The sequence below is a fragment of the Trachypithecus francoisi genome, unplaced genomic scaffold (genome assembly GCF_009764315.1).
Source record: "Trachypithecus francoisi isolate TF-2019V2 unplaced genomic scaffold, Tfra_2.0 Lachesis_group14, whole genome shotgun sequence".
NCBI lineage: Eukaryota > Metazoa > Chordata > Mammalia > Primates > Cercopithecidae > Trachypithecus > Trachypithecus francoisi.
This window is the reverse complement of record NW_022681459.1, coordinates 34888794-34908546: the sequence shown is the minus strand read 5'-3', so window position 1 is coordinate 34908546 and position 19753 is coordinate 34888794. Positions and strand designations below refer to the sequence as shown.

The 19753-nt window shown below is 47.9% G+C and overlaps 1 protein-coding gene across 5 annotated transcripts in view; it reads left to right on the top strand.

The window, feature by feature from the left end:
- The window catches only part of LARGE1 (LARGE xylosyl- and glucuronyltransferase 1), a 645964-nt gene that overhangs the window by 623097 nt on the left and 3114 nt on the right, over positions 1–19753 (top strand). For all 5 annotated transcript variants that reach the window (XM_033232744.1, XM_033232741.1, XM_033232742.1 and 2 more), the window contains 2 exons: positions 11946–12092; positions 18688–18883. In XM_033232744.1, coding sequence (XP_033088635.1) covers positions 11946–12092; positions 18688–18883 — 343 coding nt within the window. The remainder of the gene's footprint in view (positions 1–11945; positions 12093–18687; positions 18884–19753) is intronic.

The following is a 19753-nucleotide window of genomic DNA, read 5'->3' as shown; positions in this document are numbered from 1 at the left end:
TGGAGAAACGCTGTCTCAAGTAAAAACGCAAAAATTAGCTGTACATGGTGGCGCATGCTTGTAATCCCAGCTACTCAGGAGGCTGAGGCAGGAAAATTGCTTGAACCTGGGAGGTAGAGATTGCAGTGAGCCGAGATCACGCCATTGCACTCCAGCCTGGGCAACAAGAGAGAAACTCCATCTCAAAAAAAAAAAAAAGAAAGAAAGAAAGAAAAAGGATAACTGGCTCATCTTAGGCTTATCCATAGGTGTTCTATGCTTAGCCTGTTTATTGATCCAGTTGCCCAATAGGCCCATCTTCTCTTCATCATGATGGCCATGACTGTCATCGTGGCTTGCATTTGCCAAGTGTATCCTATCCACTAGGGAACTGTTTTACTCTTTGCACCAGATAATCCATGTAGTTCTTAGAAAGTCGCACAGCACAGGTACTAATACAGTCCCCGGCTCACAGAGGAGAAAACTGTGGCACAAAGATGGAATGTGTTCAAGAGTATGAGCTGGTGAGTGTCCACACAGGTGGTCTCTGAATCCGGGCAGTGTGCCACACAGCTGCCCTCCTTAGTGCCAGGCCCCCGTGATCCCCAGCCAGGGTTTAACTCTATGCCAGCACATGGCAAGTGCTCTACAGTGTTTAGCTGTTATTAGTAACAGTAAACATCAGGACAGTGGGGTAATTAGAGAGGAATGTTGAACATTACCTGAGATGATGGAGACAGAGTCTTTAGCCCAGAGCCTTGCACATAGTCAAGTGCTCAGTAAACTGTGGCAATCGTTATTACTGGTTATTTGTAAAATTTGCCCCAAAAGCTTCTTAGCTTCTCTTTCTCACCTGCCCGTCTCTGACTGACAGGTTCTCCCTCAGAAAATCTTAACGCCATCCATTAAGGAGCCACTGGATCTTGTGCATGCCTGGGAGCCCTTCTGGCTCTCAGAGGCCATGCCCATGTGTGACCTCGTGTATGACGTGTATATTCTACAGTGGCACTATGTGGGCCGCCCTGTCTCCCTTGTTTGCAAGTCCTTGCTGTTGTCGCCACATAGCTCCTGGAAGCCAGTCTGCCAAAAACTCATTTCCTAGACAACTGGCGTAGAATCGAGCAAATCCTACTCCCTGGCTTTTATGTTTAGGGATGAGACAAGAGGAGGATGGGGCTGTGCTGAGATCTGCCTTCAGAGTGAGCAGCACAGATGGCTCCTTCCTTCCTCTCTGCCCACGGGTTGTCACCCTGAGGTAGGTTGCCCAATCCTCCGGTGTCATTCACATGATTTCCCATTGCGCTGGTCAAAAGCAGTGCTTACGTCTAGCACTATTATGTCCGTTTAAACGGCTGTGAGGGACAGCTGGAGACAAGAGGGCTTCTCGTAGTCTCCCAAAGTCACATGGGCACCCACACGCATGCACACACGCATGTGTGCCCTTCTTTGCCTCTCACTGGTTGATCACACCTGTGGCTGCACTGGCCCTGCTGCTCCTCACCGCACATCATGAGCTCACTGGTTCATGCCCACATACCTTGCCAGGAATAAGCTGAAATAAGAAAATGATAGCGCACCTCAGACTCGGGCCTCTGCTTTGTGTTTGACCGCCACTGGCTGATCCACTTCTTACGAGCATCCATCAGAATATGAGTGCATGACCATCTGTAAAGGACCAAATAAGGAAAAAACACCGTTTATAAGTGCCCTCTCTCGTGGCAGGTGCTGTGCTAGGCCCTGGGCAAATGTTATCTTTTTTATGACAACCTAGTCAAAGATAAGTGCTTTTACTCCCATTATACAAGTGAAATTAAAACACAGAAGGTAAGTTTGCCCAAAGGTCGTAGGCATTTAAATGGCAGAGCTATCATGTCAACTCAGGTCTTTATCACTTCCAAAGAGCCCTCTTCACAGTCCCATCCTCTCTACCACATAGGGCAATTGTAAATAGATTCCTCCATTCCCTGTACACTTACTGAGCGCCTACTGTTTGCCCGGCACTGTGCGGGACCTGGAAACGTAACCATGAACAGAGGCTCACCCCAGATCTCAAGCCCGGCAGGGCTAATAGGTGCATGCGCAGGCAGCCACCACCAATGAGCGAAACAGCCTAGGATGAACCAGTCCCAAAGAAGATGCGGACCCAACGTGAGGGGGAGCATCAAGGGAGACACATCAAGGCCCACGGAGGTGGGGAAGGGAGGTGCGGGGAGGCCAGTTTTTCTAATTGCCTGTGCACCAAGCCTTGAGAGAAATCGATACTGTTCCGGGGTTCTGAAACAGATGCACGCTCCAGCACAGGTTTCTTTACCTCCTCCCATCCCCTTCTAATATAACTTTCATAGGAGTCCCTGGGAACTTGTGTGAGAACCACATGGATTCCTTATGACTCAGGTTTCATTAAACAGTGGGCTCTCTGACATTTGATGCTGCAGAACAGGGCTGGGGAAACCCAGGGCTCTGAGAGCTGACAAGTGTGGCTTTCTCCTGGCATTCTGACAGCAGCCCCAGTGCCTTCAGCTCTGCGATTCCCAATAGTTTGTCACTTGTCAGCATTGGCCTCAGCCATGTATTGCCACACCACAAAGAAGTCAGCGTAGGCTCTGCTGTTACAGGCATGGAAACTTGCACAGCAGAGATGGGGAATTCCCCAACCTCTGCCCAAGGAGTAGGGGCCACAAGAGGTCCCAAATGGTTACCAGCATCCAGTGGGCTGAACGGCAGTTACCCTGGTGAGAACAAGAGAGAGTAGAAAGATGCCTTCAGAATTATGGGATGGGCTTCTTGAGATAAGGCTAGTAGGAGTGGTCATTAGTGCTAAATGCAGAGAATTCAAACGAGGTGAAAATAAACAAATATATTAGACTTGAAAGTGAGGGGACATTGCTGACTTTGGCCAGATCATAGAGTCAAAGACAGATTATAGTAGTTTGAGCAACTCACGGGTGTTAATGAAACTATAGGAGGCTCAGTAAACCATTGACATGTAGGATCAGTACACATGTTCCTAATCTCATAATACTCTTTGTTTTCTGACCTCCACCACAGTTTGCTTCTTCAAGGTGGAATCTGCCATGTGGATGAGATTGCATTTAAGGAGCATAGGTACACACATCGTAGCCTCCTGCCTTCTCCCTTTTTCCATTCCCAACCACTCTCCCACCACTGCCTTAACCCATGAACTCAAAGAAGTTCATTGTTTCAGTTGCAGGGTTGGGAAGACAGACACAATCCCCGCATTAACACACTTGGCCCCAATATCTCTTTATTGATTATTGATCTTTCCTGCTTAATTTTAAGCTGGTGCAGACTTTACTAACATCATTATATGATCATGACGATAAGTACTAGCTGTGTGGTAGTTACTTGTTAACCTCTCAGAACTTTACTGTCTTGATCATTAAACTGAAAACACGAGTACGTAAGTCATAGGTTGCACTGATTAAGAGAAGTAATGCATATAAAGCACTTAGCATGGGGCTTGATACTCAATGCATGTAAGCATTTATTATCATTTATCAGCCACCTACAATATACCAGGCAGGTGCTAAGAAATTCAGTTTCTCCAATCCTATATGCTTCCTCGTTATCAGAGCTTTGCAAATAACCTGGAATACCCTTTCCTGACTGGCTAACTCCTGCTTCTTGATTGGAATACATCTCAGTGATGAGAAGTCCTCCATGACTCTGCACCCAGAGAGGAGTATGCTTCTGTCTTCCTCCCTCCCTACACTGTGAGCTATGCACAGACAAAGGTTATATCTGTTCATTTAGCTCTGTACCCAGCGTCTGGGTCTTGGCTTTATCAATATTCATTAATTGATGAATGTATTATCTTCGTTCTCTTAATCACCAAGTCCATAAAGCATTTATTATTATCAAGATAAGGAAACAAAAGCCCGGGGTGTTAAGACAATGGCCCACGATTGCACAGTTAGTGAAGTGGTGGAATTAAGATGGAATCTATATCATCTGATTTAAAAGATCATGCTCTTTTTTCTCACTGTTCAGCCTCCCTTCAAACTGGCATGCCATGAGAGATACCCAGCCCTCAAGTGAGTTGAAGATAATTTCAGTTGGCGCCTCTTGAAATATCAGACTCTGTGGCTCCAATCCCCTATGTCAGGCACACAGCTGGAATTGAGGAGCAGCTGGGCATGGGCTCTCCTGTTTATCCCATCCCCTGCTCTCTCCCCTCCCTTTTGTCTCCTCCACGCAGAAACCTGGCATCCACTGCCATGGAGCACCCTGCTTTATCCCCACCAGCCCACACCATTATCCACATCACTGGCCTGGCCCTGCGGCAGCTTGAGTTTGCCCCCCGAACCCCCCAGTTTAGAAAGACACAAACAGGAGATAATTCGAGAATCCTTTGTCCCTGCTTTAACTTGACTGTGCTCTCTCATTTTCTTAACCTCAGTGATGGATTATTTTTCTAATTTTGTTTTCTTGAAGATGACATCAAATTGGGTTTGTAGTATGTCCAGTTCATTTTGTGGTGCTGTAACAGAATACCGGAGACTGGGTAATTTTTAAAGAATAGAAATGTATTCCCCACAGTTCTGGAGGCTGGGAAGTCTGAGAACAAACTTGGTGACAGATTCGTTGTCTGGGAGGGCTGCTCTCTGCTGTCAGGATGGTTCTTTGTGAGTTTTGTTTGCTTCTTTGTGTTTGTTTTTGTTTTGAGACAGAGTCTCACTCTGTCGCCCAGACTGGAGTGCAGTGGCATGATCTCGGCTCATTGCAACCTCCACCTCCCTGGTTCAAGTGATTCTCCTGCCTCAGCCTCCTGCGTAGCTGGGATTATAGGTGTGCGCCACCATGCCTGGCTAATTTTTTGTATTTTTAATAGAGACAGGGTTTCACCATGTTGGCCAAGCTGGTGTCGATTTCCTGACCTCAGGTTATCCGCTCACCATGGCCTCCCAAAGTGCTGGAATTATAGGCGTGAGTCACTACACCCGGCCCCAAAATGGTTCTTTGAACACTGCATCCTGCAGGGAAACCCATCCAGCTAACACTCTGCCCTTCCATCCATGCTGTTTCTTTGGTTTATGCAGAACCCGGGCAAGCCTACCATCTGCACCCATCCCTACCCCTTCAGTTGGCATAGGAGCCTCACTGCTCACTCACATCCCCTCCCCTGTTTGCCAGTTTTGCCAGATTGGAGCAAAAGAGGATATGAACTATTCACATACGTGAGTGAGCTGAGAGCAGGGGCTTGGGGAAGAAAGATACACGGAAGAGGAGGCTGGGGGGCTTTGGAAGATAACTTTCTCAAATTCAGTTTCCCCACTGGTTAGCTCGCAGGCTGGAAGAGGTGAATTTACTGTGTGAGCAACACCTGAACTATTTTTGACACAGAGAGGGTCTCAGAGGACTGGCTAGAGACTGAGATCTCATAAGCTCTGTTTCTGTAGATGAGCAAGCAGAAGTCTTCCCTGGCTGTAAGTAGTATGTCGACTTTTCTGAATCCTCCTTCACTCTCGCCCATTCTCTTGCCTTGGATGCACCAGTAGGCTCAGCTGTGAAAGGGGAAGGGGACTTGTTTGTTAAATGAGTTAATTCTAAGTCGACCACTGCTTTGGGCTCTAGAGCCCTGAGAGATGAGAGATAAGCCTTTATTGTCTCCATGTACACATGGGGAACCTGTGGTTGGAAGAGGTTGCAGAATGTGCACAAGTCAGGAGAGAGAGAGGAGCAATCAGGTTTGGAAGCTGCTGCTGGCTGGCCCCAAGTCACTTATATTCACAGGGCTTCCTGTTTTATCAGCAAGGTTCTGAGTTATTTAGATTGTTTTAAGAACTCCTTGGTCCAGCTGGGCATGGTGGCTCACGCCTGTAATCCCAGAACTTTGGGAGGCCGAGGCGGGTGGATCACGAGGTCAGGAGATCGAGACCATCCTGGCTAACACAGTGAAAACCCGTCTCTAGTAAAAATACAAAAAATTAGCTGGGTGTTGTGGTGGGCACCTGTAGTCCCAGCTACTCTGGAGGCTGAGGCAAGAGCATGGCATGAACCCAGGAGGCAGAGCTTGCAGTGAGCCAAGATCACGCCACTGCGTCTCCAGCCTGGGTGACAGAGGGAGACTCTGTCTCAAAATAATCATCATCATCATCATCATCATCATTCCTTGATCCAATATACTGTAGTAGGTTTGTGAATGTTTTTGCAGGTGTCTTGGACAAGACAAGGGCAACAAAACTTTGAACCTGTGCATAGGCAGGGACTAGGGTCTGCAAAGAGGAGTCGGACCATAAGGAAGTGACTATGTCAGCTCAGGCCCATGTGGGGGACAAGAACAGCGTGACAGTCCAAGAAGGACATCAACAGAGCTTGGGATCATTGAATGATGAGGAGGAATCCGGACCAGGTCAGAATCAGGACAGTGTTTATTTTGGGTAAGCTACTTGGTATTAATTTCTGTTGCTTCCAACTAAACAACCCTAAGCAATGTATTACAAGACCCACGGTAGACAGACCCAGGAAGCAGCATGCCTTACCATCACAGTCCTCAGGGCTCTCCAGAGACACAGAGCCAATAGGAGATATATATATAGTATATCCTCTGGATAGTAATATATGTATCAATATGTAGAGCTAGTGATATATGTACTGATAGATTGATAGAGCTTAAGGAATTGGCTCACACAGTTGTGCGGTTGGCAAGTCTGAAATTCACAGAGCAGGCCAGCAGGCTGGAAACTGAGGCAGGGTTTCTATGTTACTGTCCTAAGGCAGTATTCCATCTTTTCTGGGAAAGCTCAGTTTTTGTTCTCTTTTTTTTTTTGGAGATGGAGTCTCCCTCTGTCACCCAGGCTGGAGTGCAGTGGCACGATCTCGGCTCACTGCAAGCTCTGCCTCCTGGGTTCACGCCATTCTCCTGCCTCAGCCTCCCGAGTAGCTGGGACTACAGGTGCCCGCCACCACACCTGGCTAATTTTTTTGTATTTTTAGTAGATATGGGGTTTCACCATGTTAGCCAGGATGGTCTCGATCTCCTGACCTCGTGATCCGCCCGCCTCGGCCTCCCAAAGTGCTACAGGCGTGAGCCACCACACCTGGCCCAGTTGTTCTTAAGGCCTTCAACTGATTAGATGTGGCCTTCCCACATTATCGAGGGAAATCTCCTTTCCTTAAAGTTAACTGATTGTACATGTTAATTATTAGATTGGTGCAAAAGTAATTGCAGTTTAATGCATCTATGAAACACTTGCACAGCAGTGTCTAAACTAGTACGTGACCAAGTAACTGGGCACCATAGCCCGGGCCATCTGATACAGAAAAGGAACCATCATAGGCATCATGTACCCCGTGCTTAATGTGTGCCAGGCATTGTAGCAAGCCCTTCCACAAGCACTGTGTTTATCCTCATCAACATATTTTACAAATGCATCAACCCCAGGACTCAAAATAGTGAAAGCGATTTGCCCAAGAAGACAGCCTAGTAGGGTCAGAGCTAGATGCCTGGTCTGTGACCACTACACCTGACTGTCTTCCGAAGCTCCCATCTTAATAATCTAAATTGAGCAATCTAAAGAGTAATGGAGTGACCCAAAGTCACTCAGCTTCTCAGGGTGGACCTAGAATTCAGGTCTCCTGGCTCTTCGCCCAGCTTTCTCGCTCATCGTCCTGCCTCATTGTTCCTGGAAGACTGCAGTTCATCCTCTGCAGGACTCACTTTCCAGAGAACTAATGGCTGCAAATTGTTGACCCCTAGGACAGCAAGCCCCATCCAGGGTAAGATGTACTAACAACACAGAGCAGAAAGACCCAGGCTGCCGTTACCTTCTCAAAAACCAGATGTGCTCAGAGTTTGTACTATGAAGTCTCTTTATTGCTGAAACAACTTTATAATGAGACCTTTTCAGGACATCAGTAGTGAAACCTCCTTGAACTGAGTCTGAAATGAAGCTATCTGGTGATAGATCCATGTTTGTGGCAGTTTGTATTTTAGTGAGATTAAAGGGAGTTTGCCGAAAGCACTCCAGAATCTGGTGCTTTCTATGCAGAGGGAAATAAGGCTTGCTAGGACTGCATTTGTGAGGCATGCTGCTTACTGGATGTGTCTGCTTTGGGTCTTCCGGTATATTGGTTAGGGTTGTTTAGTTGCAGGCAACAGAAACTAATACCAGGTAGCTTAAGTACAATAAAGACAAATCAAAGAAAAACAAAGCAAATAATGGATGGGTTATCTTATGAAATCAAACTAGGACTTGGAAAACCAACACATAAGACTACAATTAACCAGGGTAGCTCTGGACCCCTCTGCAGCAGTTCAGAAGTCTTTAGAGCATGATCTGTCATCACTGAAAGTCAGTGCTTTCCCTCTATTTCTATTCAAATTTCCAAGAGTAAGAAACTGATGTGCTCAGCCTGGGTCAAGTGTCTAATCCTAAAAAACCTGCCCTTGCCAGGGATGCAGGTAGGGCAAGCAGAGAACTCTGAGAGCTTGCTTCTATGTATAGAGGGCAGGTTGCCCCCAGAGAAAGGGGAATTATTTTCTAGCAGGAATTAATCTCCAAGAAGCAGCTTCTACAGCAACTGATGATAATAGTAACCTGAGCCTTATATAGATACAAACATCCATGTTGTAGATCTCCGTATCCATTGCATATATATGTGTATGTTTCTGTATGTTTTGCCCGTTCCCTTTATAGTTCTGCCCTCGCAGCCTTCTATTCTATTTCTATAGCATTGTATTATAAAATAATCAGCTACAAATATAGTCTGGGACCCCATTTACAAAGATTTGTCCCTAGGCTTGTAGCATCCTGAGATGTTTATATGAATGTAAGCACCATGCGGGCAGAGACTTTGCTTGTTCTTTTCACCCTGTATCTTCACGTGCCTGGCGCATCATAGGTGCTGGGTGATTGTTGAATGGGTAGCAATCACCCACCAGCACAGGGACACCTTCCCCCCGCTCCAGGGATTCCAAGGGCTTTGATGTCTTGGTCCAGGGATATTCTTTAGACCCATATATCCCACCCCCAATACCCAGAATCAATAGATAAGGTACCCACCTTTCCAGGGGGAATGGTAAAGAGCCTGGCTCTGCCCATATCTAATCCAGGTTTGATACAAAAGAGAGTGCTAGCTGACACTAGACACCTGGCCATAGAGGAGGGAATGTTGGATGTTTGAAAACTAACATTGTTCAGACAAAGTGGGAGAAGAATCCAGGCCAGGCCAGGCTGACTCAAACCTCTAGCCCTCAGACTGGCTAAGTAGAGCTCGCCACACGCTATATCTTGCTGTCGTCCTTTAGGAACCTCCTCTGGAATAGTGGGGAGAGAGCTATATATTATTTGGTATATAGTGAACGTGAGCACTGTGGTAAAGAGTGAACTGCAAATGATATTCAGAGGGTTCCCAAATGAACTTCCAGCCCATCCCAACCACCCCCCCTCTACTGGGAGCTGATGAGATCCATTAACCAAGGATGGTTTTAGCAAACTGTCCTTATTCTGACCTGATCCAGATTCCCCCTCATCATTCAGTGGTACGAAGCCCTGCTGATGTCCTGTGTCCTTCTGGGACTGCCACCCTGTTTTGTCCCATTCAGGCCTGGGCTGACTTAGTCACTTCCTTACGGTGTGATTCCTCTTTGCATGCCAGCTCTAGTCCTTATTAATGCACACGCTCCAAGTCTGGTTGAGTGAAGTGACTTTAATAATACAGCAGTGGAGGACAGTTTTTTGATTTTTGGTTTTTGTTTGTTTGTTTTTTGTTTTTTTTGAGATGGAGTCTTGCTCTGTCGCCCAGGGTGGAGTGCCGTGGCACGATCTCAGCTCACTGCAACTTCCGCCTCCCAGGTTCAAGTGATTCTCTTCCCTCAGCCTCCTGAGTAGCTGGGACTACCAGCACCCGCACCACACCCAGCTAATTTTTGTATTTTTAGTAGAGACAGGGTTTTACCATATTGGCCAGGCTGGTCTCGAACTCCTGACCTTGTGATCCACCTACCTCAGCCTCCCAAAGAGCTGGGATTACAGGCGTGAGCCACTGTGCCCAGCCTTCAATGGACAGTTTTATGGCCACGGAAGGCTGCTACTTTCAGTGGTTTTTCAAAATGCCTTACAATGCCTACCTCTTCCCCAGGAAAGTCTGCTTTCTCCATTTTAGAGAGAGAAACCGACAGCCATGATGACCTTGAGACCCAAAGGTCAGTGTCCAAGCAGGAGGCCAGAATGAATTCCTAGGTCCTGGCCGAAAGAGATCACAGAAAATCCAAGTCAGGGAGTCATGATAGCGCTACAGTATAATAGTGACCACTTGTCACAGCATGCCTGCCCCTGGCCAGATGTGCCAAGTGGCAGTATATGACTTTGCTCAGTCTCCAGGAGGTAGATGTTATTGCCATCATTTTAGGGATGAGGGACCAAAGGTAGTGAGGAGCTAAATCTCTTTCCCAGGATGACAGGACCCATAAAGTCACCTTGCCGGGGTTCAAATCCAGTCTGTGTTTATTAAAAACCTCATGCTGGCCAGGCGCACTGGCTCACACCTGTAATCCCAGCACTTTGGGAGGCCAAGGCGGGCGGATCACGACCAGCCTGGCCAACATGGTGAAACCCGTCTCTAATAAAAATACAAAAATTAGATGGATGTGGCGGCATGCACCTGCAGTCCTAGCTACTCAGGAGGCTGAGACAGGAGAATCACTTGAATCTGGGAGGCGGAGGTTGCAGTGAGCTGAGATCACGCCACTGCACTTCAGCCTGGGTGACAAAGCAAGACTCTATGTCAAAAAAAAAAGTCCTCGTGCCATATGGCACTAGATACTTGGCCATTTATGGTCCACCATGAGCCTTTCTCCCTTTCCAAGTGTCAGCCACAGAGCAGGGAAAAGGCAGACAAACCCAGGCGTGCAGGATCAGGGCTCAGAGGAGCAGAGTGGAAGGCCAGGCACTAAGGCAAGACTTTACAGAAGCTTCCCCCAAGGGGGATACCAGAGCTGTCTTACCAGTGCTGGCTGCCTAAGGTGGCTCTGGCTACTTTAAAGGCTTGGAGTCTGGAAAATTCAAGGAGTTGAGGAGTCACTAAAATGGAACCTGAAAGTACTCAGTTGGGTGATTCTCTCATCGGCTCTCTGTCCACCTGATCTGGTGTGGCCAGGGCTGTAGTCGGGAGTGATTGACCAGCACAGGGAACCAAGCAGACTGGGCTGTAACCCCTGTGGTCCTTTGAAGCCTTCCTTCTGTGCCTGACTCTGGCAGGAGCACACACTGAAAATGTGTGGGAGGTTCACCCAGCCCCTCAGTCTGATCTGCCCTCTGTTTATTCTCCAGGAAGACCAAGCTCTCTGTCTCGGGGACAGCAGATCCTGTTCCACACTGGGTTCCCCAAGTGTTTGGCAAACTGCTTTGCCTCCCAGGGCTCCCTGTCTTCCTTTTCTCTTTTCTTTTCTTCTTTCCTTTCTTTCTTTTTCTTTCTTTTCCTTCTTTTCTGTTTCTTTTCTTTCCTTTTTTTCTTTCCTTCCCTTTCTTTCCTTTCTTTGCCTGTTTTTTGTTTTGTTTTGTTTTGTTTTGTTTTTTGACAGAATCTACCTCAGTCACCCAGGCTGGAGTGCAGCGGCATGATCTCAGCTCATTGCAACCTCTGCCTCCCTGGCTCCAGCAATTGTCGTGCCTCAGCCTCCCAAGTAGCTGGGACTATAGGTGTGCCCCACCACGCCCCTCCAATTTCTTTGTATTTTTAGTGGAGACGGGATTTCACCATGTTGACCAGGCTGGTCTGGAACTCCTGAACTCAAGTGATCTGCCTGCCTTGGTCTCTCAAAGGCTGGGGTTACAGACGTGAGCCATCGCACCTGGCCCAGTCTCCCCATCTTTAATTGAGAGTCTGACCTGAGCTTTCTCTCCCACACTTCCCTGGGCCAGTGACCACCCCGCCCTCATGGGGAAAAGACTTTGGCCTGGTGTCACAGGGACTCTGTCTCTCTGCCTGTCCCCTCTTTTCAGGAAGTCTGTCATCCAGCTCGACCTTGCCAACACCAAGAAAGCAATGATCGTCCCCGCGTTCGAGACGCTGCGCTACCGGCTCTCCTTCCCCAAGTCGAAAGCGGAGTTGCTGTCAATGCTGGACATGGGGACCCTCTTCACATTCAGGTGAGTGGCTCTATCTGCCGTACTCTGGAGCTGCTCGAAGGCCTTCTTTCTCCTGGGAAACCCAGATGCCAAAGCTATCGATCCGGAAGTTTGTTGCTCACCTTATAGTCCATTGTGACGCCAGGAAAGCACCACTTTCTCCAGACAACGTCTGTGTAATCTCCCTCCTCTCCCCTATGCCGGTACGTGCCATGTACTTTTTTGTGCATGGATGACAGACGTTATGTGTTCAGATGGAAGGGTAGGCATGTTTGGAGGGCTGAAGGGTAGGAAGGTTTAGCTTATTTCTGTTTGTCCTTTTTACTAAACTCGGTTTAGGTTCCTGCTCCCATCTCCTGGCTCCGAGCTCTCTCTTTTGTGTGCTTGTCCATCCATTCGTTTAGTAGGTGGGTTTCATTCTATTAGCACCATGGCGGTGGTTTTCCTTCTTCTTTGTGGTATGAGTCGTCTGTTCTCTGACCTCCTGAGGCCTGGGGGATGTATAGCCGTTGTGTTAACAAATTCAAGTCATCAAGGTGACCCAGCACATGTGGCAGCCAGCTTTCCTGTTGCCCAACTGACCAGCGCAAATGGAACCCTGATTTCCTTCTTTCCCAGGCCCCTGAGTCCTGCAGGAACATTGCAAGGGAGCTCCCCTGTCACCTGTCCCGAGTGTTGCAGGAGTCTGTGCCACTGCACAGGTGCAAACAGACAGGCTGCAGCATTACATGTAGTGATCCAGGGAAAAGTAGGCGGCCTGCTGGGTGCCATAACTGAGCAGTCTGAAGAGAGGGCTGGTGCTTCCGCCTTCTCCAGTTTGTTTGTTTGTTTGTTTGTTTGTTTGTTTTTGAGACAGAGCTTCGCTCTTGTTGCCCAGGCTAGAGTGCAATGGCATGGTCTCGGCTCACTGCGACCTCCGCCTCCCGGGTTCAAGCGATTCTCCTGCTTCAGCCTCCTGAGTAGCTAGGATTACAGGTGCCCACCACCACACCCGGCTAATTTTTGTACTTTTAGTAAAGACAGGGTTTCACCATGTTGGCCAGGCAGGTCTCGAACTCCTGACCTCAGGTGATCTGCCCACCTCAGCCTCCCAAAAGTGCTGGGATTACAGGCGTAAGCCACCACGCCTGGCCCTGCTCCAGTTTTAAAGCGAGGCCACTATTGTGAATGATGTCAGAATGGCCAACACTTCCTTGGAGCTAAAAAGCCTACCTTTCTAGACCATCGGAGTTTTATTGAAAACACTATAGTCATAATAACTTGGGTTTTCATACCACGATTAAGTTTCTAGAAATTTCTAGAAAGTTTCCCCAAATAAACTATATCTTGTGAAAATAACTATGAGATGGGTAGTTCATTCAACAGTTCAGAGGTTATCATTTTTCACATTTTATACAGACGAAGAAACTGAGGAGTGGAGAGGTCCCAGCAGAGCCAGGACTCAAACTCCAGCCTTCTTCCTCTATCAAGAATTCTAGAAAGTGACCTGGAAGAGTTAGTAGGCCCCCACCCAACCCAAGCCTTCCTTCTTTTCTGAAAAAAATAACTACCACTTATTGCGTGCTTAGCATGTGCCAGGCACTGTGATTACATATTTAATTCTCACAATAAATCTATGTGACAGATACTATTATCCCCATTGCCTGGATAATGAAACTGAGGCTCTGAGAAGTTTAATAACTTGCCAATGACACACAGCCAGTAAATAGCAGAGCCTGGATTTGGCCCAGGTCTGAGGAACCTGTGTTCTTAGTCAGAGTACCATCTGGCTACTGATTGAGTCCTGGATTTTTTTTTTTTTTTTAACCCAGTGTTTTAAAATGCAGGGTAAAAACTTGCTCCTCGAAATGGAGACTTTCAGACCAAACCTGAGTCTGAGTCTCCCATGGATGCCGTAGTCTGAGCATCTGACACATTTCCAAGGCGTCCTTCCTGCCATCTTCATACCACGGTGAACCGAGAACTCATTCCACAGCCACATTTGTGGCCACAAGAGCTGGGGTGTGGCCTGCTGTGTCCATGATCGCCGCTCTGTTCAGCAGCTTGCAAGCCATCGTGCCAAGTGCTAAATTACAGCCCCTGTCTCTGAGAGATTGCTATTGTCACCTGCTCTCCAAATAACAAACTCTTCAGCCTCTGAGCAGCCGAAATCTGCTCCCTACTACACCTGGAATGAGAAAGTGTCCACACCCCTACAAGTCCTCTAGGGCGGTGGCTCCAGAATGTGTTCCCTGGGCCAGTAGCTTCCGCATCACTTAGGAACTTGTTAGAAATGTAGAGGCTCAAGCCTAGCCCAGACCTCCTGCATCAGAAACTCTGGAGTTGGAACCAGTCCTCCAGATCATTCTAATGCATACTCAAGTTTGAGAACCACTGCTCAAAGCAAAGTGCCCCAAATCTCTTCTCCCCAGTAGCATCCTGTAAGGTGTACCTAGGAAACCTCTCTCATCTTCCCATCCCTTTTTTAGCGGGGAAGGAGGCTACCTGGCATTGCTAGTCTCAGACAGCAAGACTCAAAGTTCGGTGTCTACTGGCCTGGCAATAGGTCATTCACAGGCTGGGGCTTGTTTGAACAATAGGTTCATTATAACCTGACTGCACCCTGTGCTGCCCAGCCATTCAGCAGGCTGTCAGTGTCCAGGCCGAAGTGATCAAAGCTGCCTCCTCAGCCAGATGAGTAGAACTGACCGAGCTGTCCCTACAGTGGATTGCAATGGCACCGCCTCCCCGTTCTTTTCCCTTCCTTTTCACATTATCATTGTCCAACAGTTTAGATTCTAAAAATGGATGGCCAATAATATGGCTGTCAATATCACTGAGAGCAAGACCACTAGGAATCGGTGTCATATCTGGGAAGCAAACAAGGAGAAATAACAAAGAGAATTTTCTCTCCCTCTCTCTCTTTTTTTTTTTTGAGACGGAGTCTCGCTCTGCCCCCAGACTGGAGTGCAGTGGCCGGATCTCAGCTCACTGCAAGCTCCGCCTCCCAGGTTCACGCCATTCTCCTGCCTCAGCCTCCCGAGTAGCTGGGACTACAGGCGCCCGCCACCTCGCCCAGCTAATTTTTTTGTATTTTTAGTAGAGACGGGGTTTCACCGTGTTAGCCAGGATGGTCTCGATCTCCTGACCTCGTGATCCGCCCGTCTCGGCCTCCGAAAGTGCTGGGATTACAGGCTTAAGCCACCACGCCCGGCCTCTCTCTTTTTTTTTTTTTTTGAGGAATTACCATGTATCAGAAACTCAGTACTGTGTGTGAATCAAGTCACATAATCATTACAAATCTATGAAGTAGATACAGCTATGTCCGTTTTGCCAAGAGAAGGAAACAGAGGTGCCAAGTAGTTAATGTACCCATACCTGTTAAATGACAGAATTCCAACCCAGGCAGGCTGCCTCCAGAACCATTGTTTTTTAACCACTTTGTTAAACTAGCATTTATTGAATTCCTCTTCTATGCTGATATTGTGCCAGGCTCTTTACATTTTCTCATTCAAGCTCCTTGGCAGTTCAACCAGATAGGTACTATTTTCCCCAGTTGACACAAAAGGAAATTAATGCCTAGTTAAAGCATTTGGTTCTGCAAGACAAGACGTTCAGCTCCTAAGTGGCAGAGGTGGGATTTGAACCCTGGCCTGATCGCTCCATTGTTCTGTGCTTTAAACCTCATACAAGTTCACGACCATCAGCTGTGCTGTGCCAGTTCTGTCAAAGGCATCAGGTGTCAAGACTGCCCGTTCAGCAAGTTCGCAAATGGAAAAGCAACTGCTTCTGGGCCTAATTTTTGGATCATACCCAAGATTGACATCTCCCGCAATATCCCTTTTCCACACTCCATGAAAATGACATTGCTTCACCTTTCATTTTTCTTCCATTTAAGTGGCTTTGGTTTTGATGGAAGTTGCTGTGTTGATGGGGCTGAAGTTCAAGTTCCTGCCCTCCCCGAGCCTGGCTGTCTCACCCAACAGCACAACTTGATCGAAGCCCACCTATCGGCCAGTGCCCGTTCATCCACACTGGCCAGTTCCCTGAGGGTTTGGGGGAAGTCCAGCCTCAGTGGTAGAAAAGCAAAAGAAGGAAGCAGCTGCGTTCCCTGCCAGAAAGTGTCCCTTTGGCCACACAGAACACTCACCCTCGGCGCCTCCCTTGCTTTGGAGAGTCTGCCCGCAGGATGAGATAGAATCCAGGACCTCCACTTCCTCTCTTTCTGCAGCTAAGCTCTTGGGTTCCCACCCTTCTGTCCTGTTTTCATTTCATGAAGCTTTTCTTTCCGGCTCTGGATACTCCTTTTCCTAACCGTTCTCTTGGTCCCTGTCTACTCCTTCACTAGACGCCCAGCTTCCTGCCATCTCTCTGTAGCTTTCAGAGGCATATTGCCATCCCACACATGGGCCCATCTCCGGTGCCTGTCATGTTGTTAGGTTACTCATTCATTCATTCAGTTTAGTGCACGATTGTTGAGTACTCGTTCAACAGGCCAGGAAGTGTGGGGGACAGGGATATGTAAGAGAGGTGACCCAGCTGGCCGTGGTGGCCCACGCCTGTCATCCCAGCACTGTGGGAGGCCAAGACAGGCGGATCACGAGGTCAAGAAATGGAGACCATCCTGGCCAACGTGGTAAAATCCCGTGTCTACTAAAAATACAAAAATTAGCCAGGTGTGGTGGTGGATGTCTATAGTCCCAGCCATTTGGGAGGTTGAGGCAGGAGAATCGCTTGAACGCTTGAACTGGGGAGGCAGAGGTTGCAGTGAGCCGAGATTGCACCACTGCACTCCAGCCTGGCAACAGAGCAAGACTCCATCTCAAAAACAAAAAAAAGAGAGAGAGAGAGTTAGAGGTGACCCAGCCAGTGCTTAAGGAGGCTCTTGGCTCTTGAGCGAGGCTTCCTGGGTTTGAATTGCAACTCCAGCACGTACTGCTTTTACTTTGACATTTGGTAAGTTATAAGAATTTAAAACAGGCCGGGCGCGGTGGCTCAAGCCTGTAATCCCAGCACTTTGGGAGGCCGAGACGGGTGGATCACGAGGTCAGGAGATCGAGACCATCCTGGTCTACACGGTGAAACCCCGTCTCTACTAAAAAATACAAAAAACTAGCCGGGCGAGGTGGCGGGCGCCTGTAGTCCCAGCTACTCGGAGGCTGAGGCAGGAGAATGGCGTAAACCCGGGAGGCGGAGCTTGCAGGGAGCCGAGATCGCACCACTGCACTCCAGCCTGGGCGACAGAGCTAGACTCCGTCTCAAAAAAAAAAAAAAAAGAATTTAAAACAATGTCTCTGTGTGTGTGTGAGAGAGAGAGAGAGAGAGAGAGACAGAGAGACAGATTTAAAATAGTCTCAGTACACAGTAAGTGGTTAGCTAATATTAGCTGTTTCTTATTATGGTTATATGACTATATTCATTTTCTACTACTGCATAACAATTTATCACAAACATAGCGGCTTGAAACAAATTTGTGATCTCACAGTCTAGAGGTCAGAGATCCGGCCACGGAATGACTGGATTCTCTGCTCGAGATCTCACTGGGCTGAAATCAAGGAGTCAGCAGACCTGCAATTCTCCTCTTCCCAGATCACTGGTGGTTAGCAGAATTTCTTTCCTTTCATTCCTAGGCCTAAGGTTCCATTTTCCTGCTGGCTTTTGGCCAGGGACTGCTCTCCTAGAGTCTAGTTCTTTGCCACATGGCCCCCATAGGCAGCTCCCAACATAGCTCCTTGCTTTCTTCCAGACCCAGGTCTAAAGGGTCACGATTCCCTTATCTCCCATTTTCACGCAAGGTAAACTGGTGAGTAACCTCATTTATATTTACAACAATCCCTTCTGCCATATAATGTAACATAATCCCAGGAGCGATCACACATAGACTCACAGGTTCTGCCCCAAGGGGAGAGCACTGTACAGGGTGAGTCATGGGGGACCGTCTTATACTCCTGCCTACCACAGTGGCCTCTGGCAGCAATGACTCTACACAAGCTGACCTGCAGTCAGTTCCTGAGAAATAGCATGGAGCCCTCCAGGAGTTCCTTTTCATATTGACAATCTCCTCGTTAGTGAAGTGTGCAGATAGCAAACGGGATTAGGGTTTCCTGTAGCTGCTGCAGCAAAATAGTAAAACCTGGATGGCTTAACACAATAGAAATTTATTCTCTCACGATTCTGGAGGCCAGAAGTCCAAGATCAAGCTGTCGGCAGGTCCATGCTTCTTCCCTGAGGTCCTAGGCCTCTTTCTGGTGGTTGCCAGTCGTGTTTGGCAATCTTTGATTTACAGATGCACCCATCATTCCAGTCTCTGCCGATGCCTGTACATGGTATTCTTGCGGTGCGTCTCTGTGTCTAAATTTTCCCCTTCTTATAAGGATAGCAATCACTGGATTAGTGCCCACCCGAGTCCACTGTGATCTTGTCATAACCTCATTATATCTGCAAAGATCCTGATTCCAAATAGGTCCCATTCACAGGCACTGGGGGTTAGGACTTCAACATAGCTTTTGGGAGAGAGACAGTTCCACTCTCACCCGAGAACTACATCCATGTACACCTCTTCCTCCTCCACATCAACTGCATTTGGAGAGCTTGCCTTCCTTCCCTCCACCCAATGGCTTTTCTCCGTGTGTCTCAGGTACCATGTCTGGACGAAAGGCCACGCACCCACAAACTTCGCCAAGTGGCGGACCGCCACCACGCCTTACCGGGTGGAGTGGGAGGCCGATTTTGAGCCGTATGTTGTCGTGAGACGCGACTGCCCGGAGTATGACCGGAGGTTTGTAGGCTTCGGCTGGAACAAAGTGGCGCATATCATGGAACTGGATGTGCAGGTGAGAAGAGCGGAGCATCCACCTGGTGCAGCCAACCGGGGAGAGGCCTAGATCCTAGAGCTTAGGGGATCCTTGGAGACAAGAAAGCCGAGAGCTAAGAGGGAATAAGGCATGCTCGAGGACCAGTGGTAATACCGATCCTCGGGCTCTTGATCCCAAACCGTTGCTCCTTCCTCAACCCTTGGGTGAGAGTTGGGTTCTTGGCCGGGACCCAGGTAAACGTGAGTTTCCTGTGACAAACCATTCACCTCCTCATCCTCACCCAACCTGATGATGAAGACACGCAAATGTGACCATTCGTCACTTGGCCTTTGAGACACGTAACTGACACAAACATCCTTGGAGTTCCATATACACAACAAAGCATGCTGCTAAGATGCAGCTAATTATTCCACCCTTTACTAAAAGATTTGTAGATGCATATATCATTACTAACAGAGTGGTGACTCTGAGACTGTGTTTAGTCATGAACTCCTTCATTCATTCCATTGATACATATTGAGCTCCTACTTCAAAGTAGATCTACAGAATTCTAATAGGTGAAACCAAGGATCAACAAACTTTTTCTGTAAAGGATCAGATAGTAAGTGTTCTGAGCTTTATGGGACCTACAGGTCTCCTTTTCAACTACTTACCTCTGCCATTGTAGTTCAGTCTTAAGACAGTCTTTAAACAAATGGGTGTGGCTGTTTCAATAAAACTTTATTTACAAAAACATGAAATGGACCAGACATGCTCTAATTTTTCAGCCCCTGTGTTAAACAAACAAAAGCAAAGCTGCTGTGGTTGAATTAGAAGAAGGATTCCTGGGTCCCTCCAACCCAGTTTTGGGGTTTTGTGTGTGTGTGTGTGTGTGTGTGCTCTTCTCCA